At 37.3% G+C, this 19,946-nt stretch overlaps 1 protein-coding gene across 1 annotated transcript in view; it reads right to left on the reverse strand.

The window, feature by feature from the left end:
• The window catches only part of DNAH7 (dynein axonemal heavy chain 7), a 330,767-nt gene that overhangs the window by 142,523 nt on the left and 168,298 nt on the right, over positions 1-19,946 (reverse strand). The window contains exons 28-33 of the mRNA XM_007965701.3: positions 18,509-18,607; positions 15,811-16,059; positions 12,166-12,315; positions 3,459-3,641; positions 2,923-3,099; positions 828-959 (exon numbers count right to left, since the gene is read on the reverse strand). Of these exons, the coding sequence (XP_007963892.3) occupies positions 828-959; positions 2,923-3,099; positions 3,459-3,641; positions 12,166-12,315; positions 15,811-16,059; positions 18,509-18,607 (990 nt within the window). The remainder of the gene's footprint in view (positions 1-827; positions 960-2,922; positions 3,100-3,458; positions 3,642-12,165; positions 12,316-15,810; positions 16,060-18,508; positions 18,608-19,946) is intronic.

Consider the following 19,946-nt stretch of genomic DNA (forward strand, 5'->3'; position numbering starts at 1 on the left):
GACTCAAAAAGAGGAAACAGGGTAGAAGACAAGACCCACCAATAAGGTAGGAAGCCTGTTTGCTTGTTTTAAAACAAGGTCTTTTATTAAATACAAAGCCAAGAGATTCTGGACTATGCTCATGAAAATTCTGGACTCTACTTCAACCCTATTCACCTACTCCTAGTTTACTCACAGACTTTCTCTCCAGAAACCATTCAACACTAAGTTAAAACTTAATTCATTTCAAAACATGTAAGTTAAGCAAGTACCATAGTGACCATGGTAGAAGTGCTACTATGAGTAGTGTAGTAATATTTTCGTTAAAAAATCCAAAGTCTACTGATACTTTTATTCCCATTTTAAAAATCCGTTTATTGATTACCTATATATTTTCTTGCTTTCCTTAATCCAAATATATATTTATATACACACACACTTATGTATACAAATAATTTATATCTCATGAAAAAAGGAAGAAAAATCAAGGGAAAAAAAGCAATAAATTATTATAATTTGGAAAGGAAGTAAATCTCATTGCCAAAATGGTCACTGACATTTTGGGAATGGATCATTTCTAAGGCTGGTCAAACAACCTGAGATTTCAGTAGCAGATCTGAGGTGATCAGTGGGCTCCGCCCAAACCTCATGATGTACCATGACTGCCAGTCAAGAAGCTTCCCCACCAGCACTCAGAATCTAGGGCCTGACTCTTTGCTGACTCTTCAGCTACCGCCCGTCGACTAGTCTCCAACTTCAGGGGCAAAATGAGTTTCATAAATTAGGAAGCTTTGGGGAAAGCAGTAGATACCTTTCTGTAGCAGGATACAGAAGGCAATGGACCTTACCTCAAGCAAAGAGTAAGTTTCTCGATCACCTCTCTCCTTTAGTTTGACTTCATCAGCAAAATCATCCATAAAACAGTCTATTAGATTCATTAAGGATCGGACCAAGTTTGTATCGGAAGTAGGAGATAATTCCTGAAAAGTCAGTAAGAAAAAGTCTAAACAATTTAAATTAGGTACTAGCTAAACTATCCCCAGCTAATATTTATTAAGCTCATTTAATTTTAACAGATAGCAATAATTTTAAATTCATACTGTCTATGAGTAGGTACTATTATTACAATTCACTTGGGAGAACTGGATGTTATATTTAGGTAGTGTGTACTCTTTAACTTTTCATATCGATTCTCAAATCTTAAAAAATTGCTGTTACATGTGTAGTTAATTTAAGATATGGATTCCATGGTATATTAATTTTATAAACAAAAACACTAAAAAAATTTTTAGAAGGCAGTTTATTTCTATATCTAAAATGTTTAATAAGTAAAATCAATTTTAGAGCATATTTATAAGCCACAGCAATCCTCATAGTAAACTCATTACTATGAAGTACAATTCCAAGTCTTGGAACCCTCAAAAACCTTGCTGGAGTGCTGAAATTGTCATGCATTTTACTTTTTTGCTTGTCACCATGATAGTTTATAAAATGAATGAAATAACGTGTAATGCTCCTAGAACCATGCAGCATATAGCAAGTTCTCATAGGCGTTTTTCTTCTCCCCATGCAGCTCTCTTCCAATTGCCAAAGTCACAGTGTTTGGTGATTAACAAGTAAAAATTAACTCTCTGAAACAGACTCCCTGAAGATTAGAAGCAGGTGACTTCATGTTCAGCTGCCACCCCATTAGAAACATCAGAAATGACAGCTGAGTTTCTAAGTGTGGGACTAAGTATTATTGATGCAACACTAAAATACAAATAGTTATCATTACAAATAAAACAGATAATTATTACTACATAGTAAATAACGGGCATTCATAATTTCTTCAAGAGATAACAGAAGTGCACAGTACATTTTTTAAAACTTGCATTATAAGTTTCATGCTTTCCTATAGAAAGGATGTTTCAGTTATATAGAAAATTTATTATTTGTATTACCTAAATTCTCTGACAATGCCAGAATAAAAGTCATAAAGGCCCTGAAGCTTATTTTATTATGACCTCAGTTCATACATGTTTAATTGTTTTTGAAACACGATTACTTCATATCTACAACATATTTCATTTACAGCCAAACTTCTTGAAAGCAGTACGGAAGACACATCACTTCCTTCAGATGTTCTTCCCTCTTTCCTCTCTCTTGTCTAAATCACTGATGTACCTGTGATTCTATCGCTTGCTCTCTTCTTTTTTTCTCTGGAATTTTTCTTTAGGTAATCTATATTAACGTGGTTTTAAACTCCATTTTCCAAATGTGTTCCTTGAGCTAAACTTCTGCTTCAAGACTTTTTGTTATATCTTCAACAGCAAGAGAACTATCAACCCTATTTCCCTACATTTGCTCCTGGACCAAAGTCATTCTAAAAGACCTTTGGTCAGCATCTCCCAAAGCAGAAATTAAACATTCTTGCTCTGTAATTTCCAGCTGGAGAGAGTTCAACTCTCAGAGGCAGGAGACTCCCATTTCCTTGTCGTTTTCCTCCCTTTTACCATCCCCCCTCCCTTCCACCATACTCCCTCCCTTCCCTTCCCCTCCCCAGTGTGTACTGAAAGAAAGAAAAATGAATTTGCCTACTTTAGGACTTCTTTCCAGTCCTTCTACCATGGACTGACTGGCTTATTTTAGGAACTTTGAATAATAAAGACTATTGTAATAATGGAAATTATTTAAAATACAATCGCCCATCAGAAAAAAGAAAAAACATTTTAACATGGTTATGTGGGCCTTTGAGTTCTCTTTTTTTAGAGAGAGAGAAAAGAGTAGCATCAATATACCTCATTTGAAATATTTTTGGTGAGTTGTATGAATTCTAATTTAAATTTTTAACTTAATCAGAAAAATGTTTTGATTTAATAAAAACAGACATTAAAATTGATATGTAAGTCTAATTTGAGTTTTCTATTTATTTTTTAATCTTAAAATTCTCATTTCTCTTACCTTTGTATGCTTCCTAATAAATTCAATCGAAACAGGGACCATTCTGTCAAATAAGCTCATTATAAATTCCTTTTGAATAACACTGACTGACGCAGGTAACATATTCACCCAAGATAACATCAGTGGTCTCCAGCCTAGCATGTGAGGCTCCATGTAAATCATGCCACACCTGGAAACCTGGAAAGCCATAAGTGGTTACCATCAAGGGAATGCTTATAAAATAAATATGATTTGGCACCTCTGTTTCTTACAATCTTCAGCAAAGTCTTGGAGGAGGGGAAAGCTTATATTATATTATTTCATGATCTCAATTTTTGTGTCTGACTTTACCAAATAGTCCTAAACCAAGAGAAAAACATCCTGACCACGAAATTTGTCAAGGTATGTCAACAGATATATCTGTACTTTGAGAATCAAAGATTGCTCTTAAAAGAAATTCTGCTAATATTTTTTGTTTAAAGTCAAAGGTACTAAGCAAATACATGCATTCATAATATCTTATAATTTATAAAAGGATGTCAAAATGGAGAACTTACAGTTGCAGGGGAAGCAACTTCTAAATCCATTGGCTCAAAAATTAGATTCATTTGTGGTGACATTTGAATAATCTCCCCACTCATGAGACATAGCTTCTTGTTGTCATCCAACACAGTGTTCATATTCTCAATCCACACTGCATCTACTGGGCCATCAAAAATTAACCACTTCCTATCTGGAGTCTGTTTCATGCACATGTGAACAGAGGGCAAAAATGTAATGATGATAGTATAAGGAAACAGTCCAATATTATTTCAAAATTTTAAAATATAAGTATTAGGATTAATTTCATCATGAAAATGTAAAGGTACTTTGAATAAAGATTACTACGTGTATGTGTGTGTGTGTATGTGCATGCATGCATGTATATAATATGTATCACTAAAGAAGCCTATACTATATATGCCATGGACAAGACAAAAATATGTCATCTTTCCTTAAGATTCAATCTTTTTCAGTCTCTTCCTTCCTTCCTTGCTTTCTCTTTCTTTTCTTTTCTTTTTCTTTCTTTTTTCCTTTCCTTTCCTTTCCCTGTCTGTCTTTATTTTTTTTTAATTTTTAATTTTTAAAAAAATTTTTCAGGGTCTCACTCTGTTGCCTAGGCTGGACAGCAGAGTGGCATGATCATGGCTCATTGCAGTTTCTGCCTCCCAGGCTCAAGCAATCCTCCCACCTCAGCTCCCAAATACCGAGGACCACAAGTGCGCACCACCACAACCAGCTAAATTTTGTATTTCTTGTGGGGTTTCACTGTGTTGCCCAGGCTGGTCTTGAACTCCTGAGCTCCAACTGCCTTGGTCCCCCGAAGTACTGGGATTACAGGCATGAGCCACTGCACCCGGCCCTTGATCAATGTTTCTGAACTCAAATATATTAACATGTTTTAGAAAGTAATATAAGTAAAACATATATAACTGTCAGGAAAAACAAAATTATTCAGATTATCTGACTCTATACAGTATAATGTTTATGCAAATTAATTGCCCTTGTGTGCTAAACCAAATTTCTTGTCCCCTTCACTGAATGAATTCACACACATACATATATGTGTACACACTCCCCTTGGGCTGAACTCTCTCCTGATGGTATAGAAAATTACAACCAATATAACATTCACAGTCCTACAATGATGTAATAAATAGGAAAATATTTACACATTGTCCAGAATATAGTAAATGCTCAACAGGTATGAAAGAGTAGCCAGGTATTAGCCAGAGTGTACAAAGATGGATTCTCCTTTTCAGATCCTTATAATTCAAGCTTTTTTGTATACACCAATGATTCCTTGCTTTTCCTTCAGCAAATATGAGTTCAAGTTGAAGTGGTGAAGGATTTGAATCCTTAGCACATTCTCAGTCCCTGCAGCCAACTGCATTAATCTATAAGACAATGGGTCTGTCTCAGGCTCAAGCCACCCCACACCCACACTCAGAGGCTAGTTCTAGCTGTGTTCAGGAAGGAAGCAAGGAAGAGCCACAGCTTGGTGATCATCTTAAGATCAACTTCCTCTTCTGCTGTGGGCTTCCCATGCCTGTTAGGCATCACTTTGGGAAACACTACCGTGCAATGGTGAGACCTTGGGCTTCACAGTCCCAAGGACCTCACTTCTCATTTGACTCTACTGCTTATGAGCTGTGGACTTCAGGTGAAGTACTTAAACTCCCTGAGACTCAGTATTTGTGGGATATAGCTTCCTGAAAAATGTAATGTAAGCTGTAAGTATAAAATAGAGGTATGTCATGATTATTTCTGTGTAAATAATGTAACTGCATATATTATCTAGTGACTTCATCTCTTATTCTTAGCCAGAGCGCCTCCACTGTGGCAAGAGAGGACCTAAGAAGCCACATCAAGGGTTCCATGCCTCTGTCTGCTTCACCTGTGCCCACAATTTCTTTTATCCTTGAAATTACTACTAACACTTGACTTTGGGCAAGATCTCTGCCGCATGAGAGTCAGTTCTTAACGTCGCTCATTGCCTAAGGCCTTTCCAGCAATAAGAGCAGGGCTGAGATTTCACATTTTATCCATTAATACCTGACTCATGAGTCATGCTCTGCTAGGTCCTTAAGTGGGCAGACAGCATCAAGTTTAAAATGTATGGTAGTCAGAAGAAAGAAAACACATATAAAAAAATGATTTGATAAACAAATTAAAGGTCCTGAGTCTAGGCCCCTTTTCCTACACTACCAGCTTTAGCAAGCAGTCTCCCATATAATCACACTCTCTGCAGAACCTGCTAAAATATGGCAACCCTGGAGGGTCCCACGCCCACAGAGCCTCCCTCATTGCTAGCACAGCAGTCTGAGATCTAACTACAAGGTGGCAGCGAGGCTGGGGGAGGGGCGCCCGCCATTGCTGACGCTTAAGTAGGTAAACAAAGCCTCCAGGAAGCTCGAACTGGATGGAGGCCACCGCAGCTCAAGGAGGCCTGTCTGTCTCTGTAGACTCCACCTCTGGGTGGAGTCTGACAGCTGTCTGACAGCTTTGAAGAGAGCAGTGGATCTTCCAGCACGGAGGTTGAGATCTGAGAACAGATAGACTGCCTGCTCAAGTGGGTCCCTGACTCCTGAGTAGCCTAACTTGGAGACTTCCCCCACTAGGTGCAGACCGACACCTCATACCTCACACGGCGGGGTACACCCCTGAGACGAAGCTTCCAGAGCAAGAATCTGTTCAGTAATATTCTATCTTCTGCAGCCTCTATTGCTAATACCCAGGCAAACAGGGTCTGGAGTGGACCTCAAGCAATCTCCAACAGACCTACAGCTGACGGTCCTGACTGTTAGAAGGAAAACTAACAAAGAGAAAGGATACCCACACCAACACGCCATCAGTACATCACCAGCATCAAAGACCAAAGGCAGATAACACCATAAAGATGGGGAAAAAGCAGGGCAGAAAAGCTGGAAATCAAAAAAATCAGAGCACACCACCCCCTCCAAAGGAACGCAGCTCATCGCCAGCAACGGAACAAAGCTGGATGGAGAATGACTTTGACGAGTTGAGAAGAGAAGGCTTCAGTTGATCAAACTTCTCAGAGCTAAAGGAACTACATACCCAGAGCAAAGAAACTAAAAATCTTGAAAAAAGAATGGAAGAATGGATAACTAGAATAATCAATGCAGAGAAGGCCATAAACAAACTGACAGAGATAACCATGACACGAGAAATACGTGACAAATGCACAAGCTTCAGTAACCAACTCGATCAACTGGAAGAAAGAGTATCAATGATTGAAGATCAAATGAATGAAATGAAGCAAGAAGAGAAGTCTAGAGAAAGAAAAGGAAAAAGAAATGAACAAAGCCTCCAAGAAATATGGTATTATGTGAAAAGACCAAATCTACGTCTGATTGGTGTGTCTGAAAGTGAGGGGGAAAATGGAACCAAGTTGGAAAACACTCTTCAGGATATCATCCAGGAGACCTTCCTCAACCTAGCAAGGCAGGCCAACATTCAAATTCAGGAAATGCAAAGAACGCCACAAAGATACTCCTCGAGAAGAGCAACTCCAAGACACATAATTGTCAGATTCACCAAAGTTGAAATGAAGGAAAAAATGTCAAGGGCAGCCAGAGAGAAAGGTGGGGTTACCCAAAAAGGGAAGCCCATCAGACTAACAGCAGATCTCTTGGCAGAAACTCTACAAGCCAGAAAAGAGTGGGGGCCAATATTCAACATTCTTAAAGAAAAGAATTTTCAACCCAGAATTTCATATCCAGACAAACAAAGTTTCATCAGTGAAGGAGAAATAAAATCCCTTACAGACAAGCAAATGCTTAGAGATTTTGTCACCACCAGGCCGGCCCTACGAGAGATCCTGAAGGAAGCACTAAATATGGAAAGGAACAACCGGTACCAGCTACTGCAAAAACATGCCAAAATGTAAAGACCATCGATGCTAGGAAGAAACTGCATCAACTAACGAGCAAAATAACCAGCTAATGTCACAATGACAGGATCAAGTTCACACATAACAATATTAACCTTAAATGTAAATGGACTAAATAGTCAAATTAAAATACACAGACTGGCAAAATGGATAAAGAGTCAAGACCCATCACTTTGCTGTATTCAGGAGACCCATCTCACTTGCAGAGACACACATAGGCTCAAAATAAAGGGATGGAGAAAGATCTACCAAGCAAATGGAGAACAAAAAAAAGCAGGGGTTGCAATCCTAGTCTCTGATAAAACGGACTTTAAACCAACAAAGATCAAAAGAGACAAAGAAGGCCATTACATAATGGTAAAGGGATCAATTCAACAGGAAGAGCTAACTATCCTAAATACATATACACCCAATACAGGAGCACCCAGATTCATAAAGCAAGTCCTTACAGATTTACAAAGAGACTTAGACTCACATATAATAATAATGGGAGACTTTAACACCCCACTGTCAACATTAGACAGATCAACGAGACAGAAAGTTAACAAGGATATCCAGGAATTGAACTCCACTCTGCACCAAGGGGACCTAAAAGACATCTACAGAACTCTCCACCCCAAATCAACAGAATATACATTCTTCTAGCACCACATCGCACTTATTCCAAAATTGACCACATACTTGGAAGTAAAGCACTCCTCAGCAAATGTAAAAAAAAGAAATTATAACAAACTGTCTCTCAGACCACACTGCAATCAAACTAGAACTCAGGATTAAGAAACTCAATCAAAACTGCTCACCTACATGGAAACTGAACAACCTGCTTCTGAATGACTACTGGGTACATAACAAAATGAAGGCAGAAATAAAGATGTTCTTTGAAACCAATGAGAACAAAGATACAACATACCAGAATCTCTGGGAAACATTTAAAGCAGTGTGGAGAGGGAAATTTATAGCACTAAATGCCCACAGGAGAAAGCAGGAAAGATCTAAAATTGACACCCTAACATCACAATTAAAAGAACTAGAGAAGCAAGAGCAAACACATTCAAAAGCTAGCAGAAGGCAAGAAATAACTAAGATCAGAGCAGAACTGAAGGAGATAGACACAAAAAAAATCCAAAAAATCAATTAATCCAGGAGCTGGTTTTTTGAAAAGAACAACAAAATTGATACACCGCTAGCAAGACTAATAAAGAAGAAAAGAGAGAAGAATCAAATAGATGCAATAAAAAATGATAAAGGGGATATCACCACCGACCCCACAGAAATACAAACTACCATCAGAGAATACTATAAACACCTTTATGCAAATAAACTAAAAAACCTAGAAGAAATGGATAATTTCCTGGACACTTACACTCTCCCAAGACTAAACCAGGAAGAAGTTGAATCCCTGAATAGACCAATAGCAGGCTCTGAAATTGAGGCAATAATTAATAGCCTACCAACCAAAAAAAGTCCAGGACCAGACGGATTCACAGCCAAATTCTACCAGAGGTACAAGGAGGAGCTGGTACCATTCCTTCTGAAACTATTCCAATCAATAGAAAAAGAGGGAATCCTCCCTAACTCATTTTATGAGGCCAACATCATCCTGATACCAAAGCCTGGCAGAGATACAACAAAATAAGAGAATTTTAGACCAATATCCCTGATGAACATCGATGCAAAAATCCTCAATAAAATACTGGCAAACTGAATCCAGCAGCACATCTAAAAGCTTATCCACCAATACTGGCAAACTGAATCCAGCAGCACATCTAAAAGCTTATCCACCATGATCAAGTGGGCTTCACCCCTGGGATGCAAGGTTGGTTCAATATATGCAAATCAATAAATGTAATCCAGCATATAAACAGAACCAAAGACAAAAACCAAATGAGTATCTCAATAGATGCAGAAAAGGCCTTTGACAAAATTCAACAGCCCTTCATGCTAAAAATTCTCAATAAATTCGGTATTGATGGAACATATCTCAAAATAATAAGAGCTATTTATGACAAACCCATAGCCAATAGCATACTGAATGGGCAAAACCTGGAAGCATTCCCCTTGAAAACTGGCACAAGACAGGCTTGCCCTCTCTCACCACTCCTATTCAACATAGTGTTGGAAGTTCTGGTCATGGCAATCAGTCAAGAGAAAGAAATAAAGGGTATTCAATTAGGAAAAGAGGAAGTCAAATTGTCCCTGTTTGCAGATGATATGGCTATATATTTAGAAAACCCCATCATCTCAGCCCAAAATCTCCTTAAGCTGATAAGCAACTTGAGCAAAGTCTCAGGATACAAAATCAATGTGCAAAAATCACAAGCATTCTTATACACCAGTAACAGACAAACAGAGAGCCGAATCATGAATGAACTTCCTCTCACAATTGCTTCAAAGAGAACAAAATACCTAGGAATCCAATTTACAAGGGATGTGAAGGATGTCTTCAAGGAGAACTACAAACCACTGCTCAACAAAATAAAAGAGGACACAAACAAATGGAAAAACATACCATGCTCATGGATAGGAAGAATCAATATCGTGAAAATGGCCATACTGCCCAGAGTAATTTATAGATTCAGTGCCACTCCCATCAAGACACCAATGACTTTCTTCACAGAATTAGAAAAAACTGCTTCAAATTTCATATGGAACCAAAAAAGAGCCCGCATTGCCAAGACGATCCTAAGTCAAAAGAAAAAAGCTGGAGGCATCACGCTACCTGACTTCAAACTATGCTACAAGGCTACAGTAACCAAAACAGCATGGTACTGGTACCAAAACAGAGATATAGACCAATGGAATAGAACAGAGCCCTCAGAAATAATACCACACATCTACAGCCATCTTATCTTTGACAAACTTGACAAAAACAAGAAATGGGGAAAGGATTTCCTATTTAATAAATGGTGTTGGGAAAATTGACTAGCCATAAGTAGAAAGCTGAAACTGGATCCTTTCCTTACTCCTTATACGAAAATTAATTCAAGATGGATTAGAGATTTAAATGTCAGACCTAAAACCATAAAATCCCTAGAAGAAAACCTAGGTAATACCATTCAGGACATAGGCATGGGCAAGGACTTCATGTCTAAAACACCAAAAGCAATGGCAACAAAAGCCAAAATTGACAAATGGGATCTAATTAAACTAAAGAGCTTCTGCACAGCAAAAGAAACTACCATCAGAGTGAACAGGCAACCTACAGAATGGGAGAAAATTTTTGCAATCTACTCATCTGACAAACAGCTAATATCCAGAATCTACAAAGAACTCAAACAAATTTACAAGAAAAAAACAAACAACTCTATCAAAAAGTGGGCAAAAGGTATGAACAAACACTTCTCAAAAGAAGACATGCATACAGCCAACAGATACATGAAAAAATGCTCATCATCACTGGCCATCAGAAATGCAAATCAAAACCACAATGAGATACCATCTCACACTAGTTAGAATGACAATCATTAAGAAGTCAGGAAACAACAGGTGCTGGAGAGGATGTGGAGAAATAGGAACACTTTTACATTGTTGGTGGGATTGTAAACTGGTTCCACCATTGTGGAAAACAGTGTGGTGATTCCTCAAGGATCTAGAACTAGAAATACCATTTGACCCAGCCATCCCTTTACTGGGGATATACCCAAAGGATTATAAATCATGCTGCTATAAAGACACATGCACACATATGTTTATTGCAGCACTATTCACAATAGCAAAGACTTGGAATCAACCTAAATGTCCATCAGTGACAGACTGGATTAAGAAAAAGTGGCACATATACACCACGGAATACTATGCAGCCATAAAAAAGGATGAGTTTGTGTCCTTTGTAGGGACATGGATGCAGCTGGAAACCATCATTCTCAGCAAACTATCACAAGAAACAAAAACCAAACACTGCATGTTCTCACTCATAGGTGGGAATTGAACAATGAGATCACTTGGACTCGGGAAGGGGAACATCACACATTGGGGCCTATTATGGGGAGGGGGTGGGGGGAGGGATTGCATTGGGAGTTATACCTGTTGTAAATGACGAGTTGATGGGTGCTGATGAGTTGATGGGTGCAGCACACCAACATGGCACAAGTATACATATGTAACAAACCTGCATGTTGTGCACATGTACCCTAGAACTTAAAGTACAATAAAAAAATAAATAAATAAAATAAAATATGGCAACCAAGTTAACATGTATTCGTCTGTGGATTCTTTTCATGAGAGTGGGCAGCAGAATAAGCCAGGAGTAGGTAAGTGCCCACTCTCCATTCACAGCCAGTGGCAGCCAGCATTCCACTTACCTCCTCTGCTTTCCACAAGGCAGTCATTGTCTTCCTAATATGCTAAAGCAAAAGTGTGGGAACTTTAAGACATCATTTTGCAAAGGTGTGCAATTTCTTCTCTAAGCATTGGTGTGTATCTAACAATTAGCGGGCATGACAATAGCAGCAGCCCAGAGAGTGGGTGAAGGAAGAACATTACTGAAGAGGCAAAAGGATCAAGTCATTCAGATGTTCTCATTTCTAGTTTATCTCACTTCAGAGAAAATAACCAGAAATACTTTGCCCTGTCCTTTTGTTTTTCCTACCCTCTCTTCTGTATACCTTCAGGGCAAAGGAGCTTGGTCTCTGGCATTTTTGTAGGTGCTGACATTTTATTTTTTCACAGAAATACTGCTAGAATATCCAGTACTGTGTTTTAAATAAATATCTTGATTTATATATACAATTAGTTCACTTGGAAAAAAGAAATTTGTCAGAAATAAATATCTTAAACTTTTAAGATATGCATGTGAAAGTGTTAGAACTTACCACTGAAGAAGCAAATGCTCTAAAACTGACAGCAAGGACCCCATCGGACCATTCATGGGACACTAAATCAAACTGTCCGTACAGTTGGCCCATGGTGACAGACTTAGGATTTAAAACAGTTATTTGAACTCTGTTTTCTTCCATTAGCCCCTTAATGAAAAAAAAAATCAAACATTTTTTATGCAAAGAATACTGTCTTTATTCATAGAAAACATTATCGTGTATATAGAAAATCCTAAGGAATCTACAAAGCAAGTGTCAGAAGTAAGTAGTGAATTTGACAAGGTTCCAGCATACAAGGTCAATCTATAAAATCAATTGTATTATCTACACACAATGCTAATGAACAACTGAAAAATAAAATTTAAAAAACATTCACAATAGTATTTAAAAGCTCACGAAATACTTAGGTTGAAATTAGCAAATGTTGTGCAAGATCTGTATTTCCTAAACTACAAAATAGGTTGGCAAATTCTCCTGTAAGGGATAAGATGGTAAATATTATAGGCTTTGCAAGTTTCATATGGTCTGCCACATATTCTTCTATGTTTTTTTTTTTTAATTAACAAATGTTTAAAATGTTAACACTATTCTAAGTTTATTGGCATTCCAAAAAAAGGCTTGGGGCTGAATTTGGCCCATGTACTGTAATTTGCTGACCCCTGCTACAAAACAACCTCTGAGAGAAAATTAAAAGATCTAAATATAGAGAAATAACTATTTCTTGTGGAGTGAAAAAGTCAAGGTTGGTAAATTGTCAATTTTACCCAAAACCCTGAAAGCTGGTCTATGGCATTACAAGAGACATTAATGCCCTTTGGACATAAGCTTTTTTTTTTTTTTTTTTTTTTAATTAATTAATTGGCTTTTTAAAAAAAGGCTTACAGAAAAATTGAGCAGAAAGTACAAGGATTCCAGATACTCTCTCCACTACCCAGACACAACAGTTTTCCTTATTATTAACATCCTGAATTGGTGTGGTAAATTGTTATGGCTGATGAATTCATATTAATGTATTACTATTAACTAAAGTCCACAGTTTACACTAAGAGTTCACTCTTTGTGTTGCATAATTATACGGGTTTTGCCAAGTGTGTAGTATCATTATTCCCCATTATAGTACCAAACAGAACACTTTAACTCCCCTAAAAATCCTCTGTGCTCCACCTATTGGCAATCATTTATTTTTTATACATAAAAACATAACAAGTTCAACTCTTTCTAACATTGCCTTCTGCCTGGCATTCCTGAGCTTGGGACACAAACTACCAAACTGGGGGAAAAAAAAAATGGTGAGAATATTAAGCTTTTTTTTTTTTTCTTTTTGAGACAGGCCCTCACTCTGTCACCCGGGCTGGAGTGCAGTGGCGCCATCTCGGCTCACTGCAGCCTCTGCCTCCTGGGCTCAAGTGGTCCTCTCTGAACCTCAGCCTCCTGAGTAGCTGGGACTATACGTGGCACACGCCACCACACCCAGCTAATTTTTTGGGCTTTTTAAAAGTAGGAACAGGGTTTCACCATTTTATCCAGGCTGGTCTAGAACTCCTGGGCTCAAGTGATCTGCCTGCCTTGGCCTCCCAAAGGGCCAAGATTACAGGAAAGAGCCACCACTCCCAGAAGAATAGTAATCTTCTGGTTCTGTTGCCCAGGCTGGAGTGCAGTGGCACTATCTGGACTCACTGCAAGCTCCGCCTCCTGAGTTCACGACCTTCTCCTGCCTTAGCCTCCTGAGTAGCTGGGACTACAGGCGCCCGCCACCATGTCCAGCTAATTTTTCTATTTTTTAGTAGAGACGGGGTTTCACCGTGTTAGCCAGGATGGTCTCAATCTCCTGACCTTGTGATCCGCCCGCCTCAGCCTCCCAAACTGCTGGGATTACAGGCATGAGCCACTGCACCTGGCCCAGAATAGTTATCTTAAAACAATAAAACAAGTTCAATATCTTTGCTTTCTTTTGCGTGCTCAGGAAGGCGGGTAACAATGTATCTTCCTAAATTAAGTAGTATAGGAGCCGGGCGTGGTGGCTCACGCCTGTAATCCCAGCACTTTGGGAGGCCGAGGCGGGCGGATCACAAGGTCAGGAGATCGAGACCACAGTGAAACCCCATCACTACTAAAAATACAAAAAATTAGCTGGGCGCGGTGGCGGGCGCCTGTAGTCCCAGCTACTCAGGAGGCTGAGGCAGGAGAATGGCGTGAACCCGGGAGGCGGAGCTTGCAGTGAGCGGAGATCGCACCACTGCACTCCAGCCTGGGCGACAGAGGAGACTCCGTCTCAAAAAAAAAAAAAAAAAAAAGAGGTATAGGAAATCCCTATTATCTTCTTAATCGGAACAAAGTTGCTGTCACCAAAGAAAAGTTTTTATCCTAAACGGAGCAAGGCTAGTGTGAAGCTATAGCTTGTTTATGGTGGCTAAAGAAGATTGCCCTATGACATAATCACAATGTCACCCTTAGAATTCCCTGAAAATGAGCCATTTAGACTTTACAAGTGGACCAGAATACATGCTCACATCTTCATCTCCTTCTACTCTGAGCAGTGACCTGTTGGGTTCTTTTGGAGACTTTATTTTATATATGTACACATATAAAAGATCAGTTCCTATGATAATAAAATAACAAAACAGGAAAAATACAAATGAGCAATAAACAAGATAAAGAATGCAGAAGACAAGTAAGAAGTGAAAAAATGGAAGAAAAAAGAGAAGGGAAGTAAAGAAACAAAATAGCATGGAAGTGTAAAAGCAGAAGAAACAGATGACAGGAATAAGTAGCATATCAGTTTGGACAATAAATACAAATGATTTTAAACTTATCTTCGAAAAGATAAAGACCACTGACCTGTAGAAAACAAAAATCAAGCTATTTATTCTCTATAGAAAGTAAATCACAGTGATACCCAAGGATATAATTAATGACATGGGCAAATATATATACAGGGAGAAAGTAGGGGTAGCGATATTGAAATTAGACAAAGTAGATCACAACAAATAACAGAAAAGTAATTTTATATTGATAGAAGGGGAGACTCCTCAAGTAAAGATATAATCGTCACAAATCTCATACAGGATATGAACACTGAAATTTATAAAGTGAAAACTATTTGAAATATCTATAAGGAGAGGCAAACAAAAATACAATATTAGTTGAAGAATTTAAAACAGCCCCATTCCTTCAGCATTTCAAAGTCAATCAAAATGTGATGTGTATAAGAATTCTGAATGAGTCATTATATATGTGTGCATATATGCACACACACACATTTCAGTTCAATACCACTAGCAGCTAATAACAGAAGCTTGCATTACAAATCTATCTAGAAAATAAAAAAGACTCCTCTGAAAGTATTACAGGAAAACCTTCAAATTTTTCTGTTTTCAGACTTCTTTTCTACAAGAGACATGTATTACTTTAATAATTTTTTAAAAAAACAAATAAAAGGTTGAAAGCACGTTTGTGGCATACCCTTCATATGTTGAACTTCCTATTTGCTTCATTTTACTTTTCTAAAACTTTATTTTCTCTTTGACTCATTTTTCTCACAATTTTAAGTTGCCACACTGAAAGCATCTTTTAAAATAATGGTACATTCTGCCTTGCACAAAGTCAATTATAAATAAATTAATGCATTAATAATATACTTACCTTTTCACATATATCATTTAGTGCTCCAGCTAAGACGCGGTATGCACTAGTTTTTCCTCCAAATGGTTCTCCAACAATCATGAAACCATGACGCACAATCATCATTTCATATACTTGAAGTATCTTCTCGGAAAAGAATGTGGTCATTTGCAAATTCATGGAGGCACAATTGTCTTTGATAGCTGCCAGCAAATCATTGTAATCTGGTTTTGGTAATTTTACCCCAGGAAACAAATCCGAAGTAATTCCCTGATGATAGATGATTTGAAGGATTTACATTTTATATTTATATTAAATACAAATATTTTGTATTGATGGAAATAGGGTCATTAGATAATAATAGTGCAACAATTTTTTTAACAGATTTATAGAGGAATAGTTCACATACACAAACCTGTATTTTTTTCTTTTTTTTTTTTAATTTTTAAATTGTGATCCTTACATGTTCGTTTTGCAAACAATTTTTGTTTTGGCTTGGTTTGTTTGAGACAGGGTCTGGCTCTGTTGCCCAGGCTGGAGTGTAGTGGCACAATCATGGCTCACTGCAGCCTCCACCTCCCACGCTCAAGCCATATCCCACGTCAGCCTCCTGGGTAGCTGGGACTACAGGTGGCAGTATTTTAAAGTATAAAATTTCATAAGTAAAACTGTCAAAGTAACCAAGATAATTAACATATCCATCACTCCCCAAAAGTTTCCTGTAATCTTTTGTAATCCTCCTTCCCTCCTCTCCTTGCTGCCTCCTACCCCCATCACCAGATTGCCACTGATCTGTTTTTGGTTACTATTTTTATTTGCATTGTCTAGACTTTAATATAAATGAAATTAGATCATATGCATACTACTTTTTCTCTCTGGCTTCTTTCACATGGCATAAATATTTTGAGACTCATACATGTCACAGCAGGTATCAATATTCTTTTTTTTTTTTTGCTGAATGATATTTCATTGCAACAAAGTGCTACAGTTTTAAAATCCATTCACTTGTTGACATACATTTTCATTGTTCCAGTTTTAGGCTACTACAAATAAAGTGACTACAAACATTTGTGTATGACTTTGTATGAACAAATGCTTTCATTTCCCTTGGGTGAATACTGAGACATGGAATACCTGAATATGGTGGATAGGTGTTGAACATTTTAAGAAACTGCTTAACTGTTTTCTAAAGTGGTTGTACTACGTCATGTTCCTCCAGTCATGTATGAGTTCCAATATTAGGTATGATCCGTCTTAAATTTTAACCATGCTGTGTAGTGATATTTTGTTATGGTTTCAATTTGTGTTTTCCAGTGAGTAACTTCTTTACCTGTGCTTAGGCCAAATGTTTATATTTTTCCTGATCTGCAGCTTGTCTTTCATTTTCTTATGTGTCTTTCAAAGAGCAGGTTTTTTTTTTCCATTTTGTCAATGTATTCTTTTATGGATTGTGTTTTTGGTATTGTACTTAAGTAATCTTTGTATAACACAAAGTCACAAAGGTTTTCTGCTAGAAATTTTAGAGCTTGAGGTTTTACATTTAGTTTCACGTTATTTTTATGTTAAAAAGTTGGAGTCCTGACTTCTAGTTCAAAAATGGCAGCGTAGAAGCAAGTTGATTTCACTCCTCACCACCACTTGAGAAACACTGCTTAATAAATGTTTGCTGAATGAAAATACAACTGCATGACAATACATCTAGTGAGGTATATTTCCATATTCTGAAAATAAACATAGCTTGTACGCCTGGAAAATCTGTACAGTGCACTAGTACTAAACAAATTGAGGGAAAACTTTAGGGAGAAAATCTGAACTCTTTCCTTGTTGATTTGCTCCATAATGCATTTGCATGTCAACTCTAAATACTAAGTAAAGCTCTTTTCAGAATGATGAGACATGCATGGTTGCCATCAGTAGCTAATGACACTGGCCAATACTAGCAACAGCATCTCTTCTCCCCTTCCCCATGACGTAACAGTATCTTCAGTGCTAGGAAAACTGGATAAGTATATGCAGACGAATGAAACTAGATTCCTATATCTGGAAATATGTAACATACTGCAAGCTAACTGCCTGAATTCCAGGACAGTGCAAGTTAGTCCAACATCTAACATTTAGGAGGAGCTCACTACCCCTCTGAGTTCTTCTGCCTGGTATAGAGAAGAGGAAAAGAATGACACCAAAGGATATTATGAAAACTTTAATCATTATTCTAATACTTCCTCTCAATTACTCACAATCTTAAATTATAACAAGATTATTAAGCTTAGTTCTTATCATGAAAAACAATTTCATAAAAGTCATCTCTTTCTTTTAAGGAAATTAAGCATATTTATCTATTTTATTTCTTCAGTCATTAGTTGAAAAAACATTTACTATTATCGATACTGTGCTAGGGATTCAGTGGTGTGTTAGCCCAATTATTTTCCTTTACGAAGCCTACATTCTAGTGGAATTTATAAAGGAAATATTTTGTAACTTTCGTGTGCTCATTATTTTCTGCAGTAACAAACTTAAAAATACTATTTTAAAATTCCAAGTTGTTGAAAGTTCTCAAAGTGACAAAGCTAGCTAAACACACTTCAAATAAAATATGGAATTATCTATGTTTCTCTGTACTGTGTCATTTTTTTCCATACTGGGAGCTTCACAACCTTAGACATGTGATAAATACATTATTATAAGAGTTTTGATACATTGGGATAATGAATGTTCTTACCTCAAAGAGTGGTAAATCATGGGATAAAAATTTTGGCAGATTTACATCAATGATAGATCTAAGCAGCAAAATTTCTTCATTTTCATTTGGATATTTCAACTAAAAAAAACCACACTCATGATGATATCTGCATCTGCTAACAGCACCCAACCCCTTCATGTTCACATACACACAAACACACAGACCCTGTACTCAATTTAAACAAATGCAGCTCTTCTTTCATTATATTGAATTGTTATCAATTTTAGAAACTGACATTTAAACTTGTATTTTTTTTACTAATTTATAATAAAAACCCAGGTTAAACTAACTACCTTTTCACAGATATGCTAAGTAAAGAGATACTAACATGAATTAAATATAGTTTGGCAGCTGCCATCCCTTGTATTGGGTAGAGCTTGCTTGTTCTCTATACGGATTCACGTCTAGCAGTATATTGGTCAAATGAAAATTATTTAAAGTGGGCAATCATTTTGAAAAGATGCATTTAAATTTAAAACATATAAACATTCACTCATTTGCCCATATTTTGATGCCAAGGCCTTTTCTCTGAATATAGAGTTAGGCACCATTTTTTTTCCAAAAGCCACATCAATAACACATCATCTACTCTATCTTGCTGTGTTCTGTTTTTGGTTTTTAAAGAGGTTACTGCTCTTCAAAGATACTTATAATACAATTTAAGTATATCAGCCGGATACATGTTTAATTTTTCTTCAGTTTTATACACATTTCTTATCAACATCTTATTCAAAGGCAAAATTTCAGCATTTTATCTTTATTGAATCTTTCTTAAATATGAACTTAGTTTTCACAGAAAAAAAATTCCTTCTTTTTATGCTCATATATAATGTTTTCCCACCACACAGTTAGATGACATAGTAACAGTAACGTATCCAAGTGGCTTCAAAAAGGTTCAAGAAAAAGCAAACCGGCTCTGAGTAAGGAGTGCAGTTCATCTGACAGAAGCCGGAGTGGAAGGGCAGGGGATGCTGCTGGCTGCACGCCCAGAATGCCACGTGTTAGCAAGTTCCACAGAGAGAGTGGAGACGGCTGGTCACATGCTAAGTTAGTTTAATAAAGTGTGTTTAAGAAAACTCACATTAGATTCCAAAACATTTGTGGTGTACCCAAACTTTACTACAAATCTGGCTGAACTCTGAACGTGTTACTCATACCTATAGTAATGTTCACAAGAATTAACAAAAAACTAAACTCAGAATTATTTCTTCCACCTTTAATACATTATTTAACATCTCACTCCAAAGCTTCTCCTACCACCATGCTTTGGAGATAATTTTCCAGAACCCTCTCCCTTTTCTCTAGAATCTCTCTGCCTAATAAATGCCATGTTGCTACTTAATTAGCTTCAGCCTTACAAAGTGTGTGGTGCCTGGCAGTCAGAGTCAGTCTCTGAGTCTCGAGTTCTCCAATGACG

Source organism: Chlorocebus sabaeus, chromosome 10, assembly GCF_047675955.1.
Source record: "Chlorocebus sabaeus isolate Y175 chromosome 10, mChlSab1.0.hap1, whole genome shotgun sequence".
NCBI lineage: Eukaryota > Metazoa > Chordata > Mammalia > Primates > Cercopithecidae > Chlorocebus > Chlorocebus sabaeus.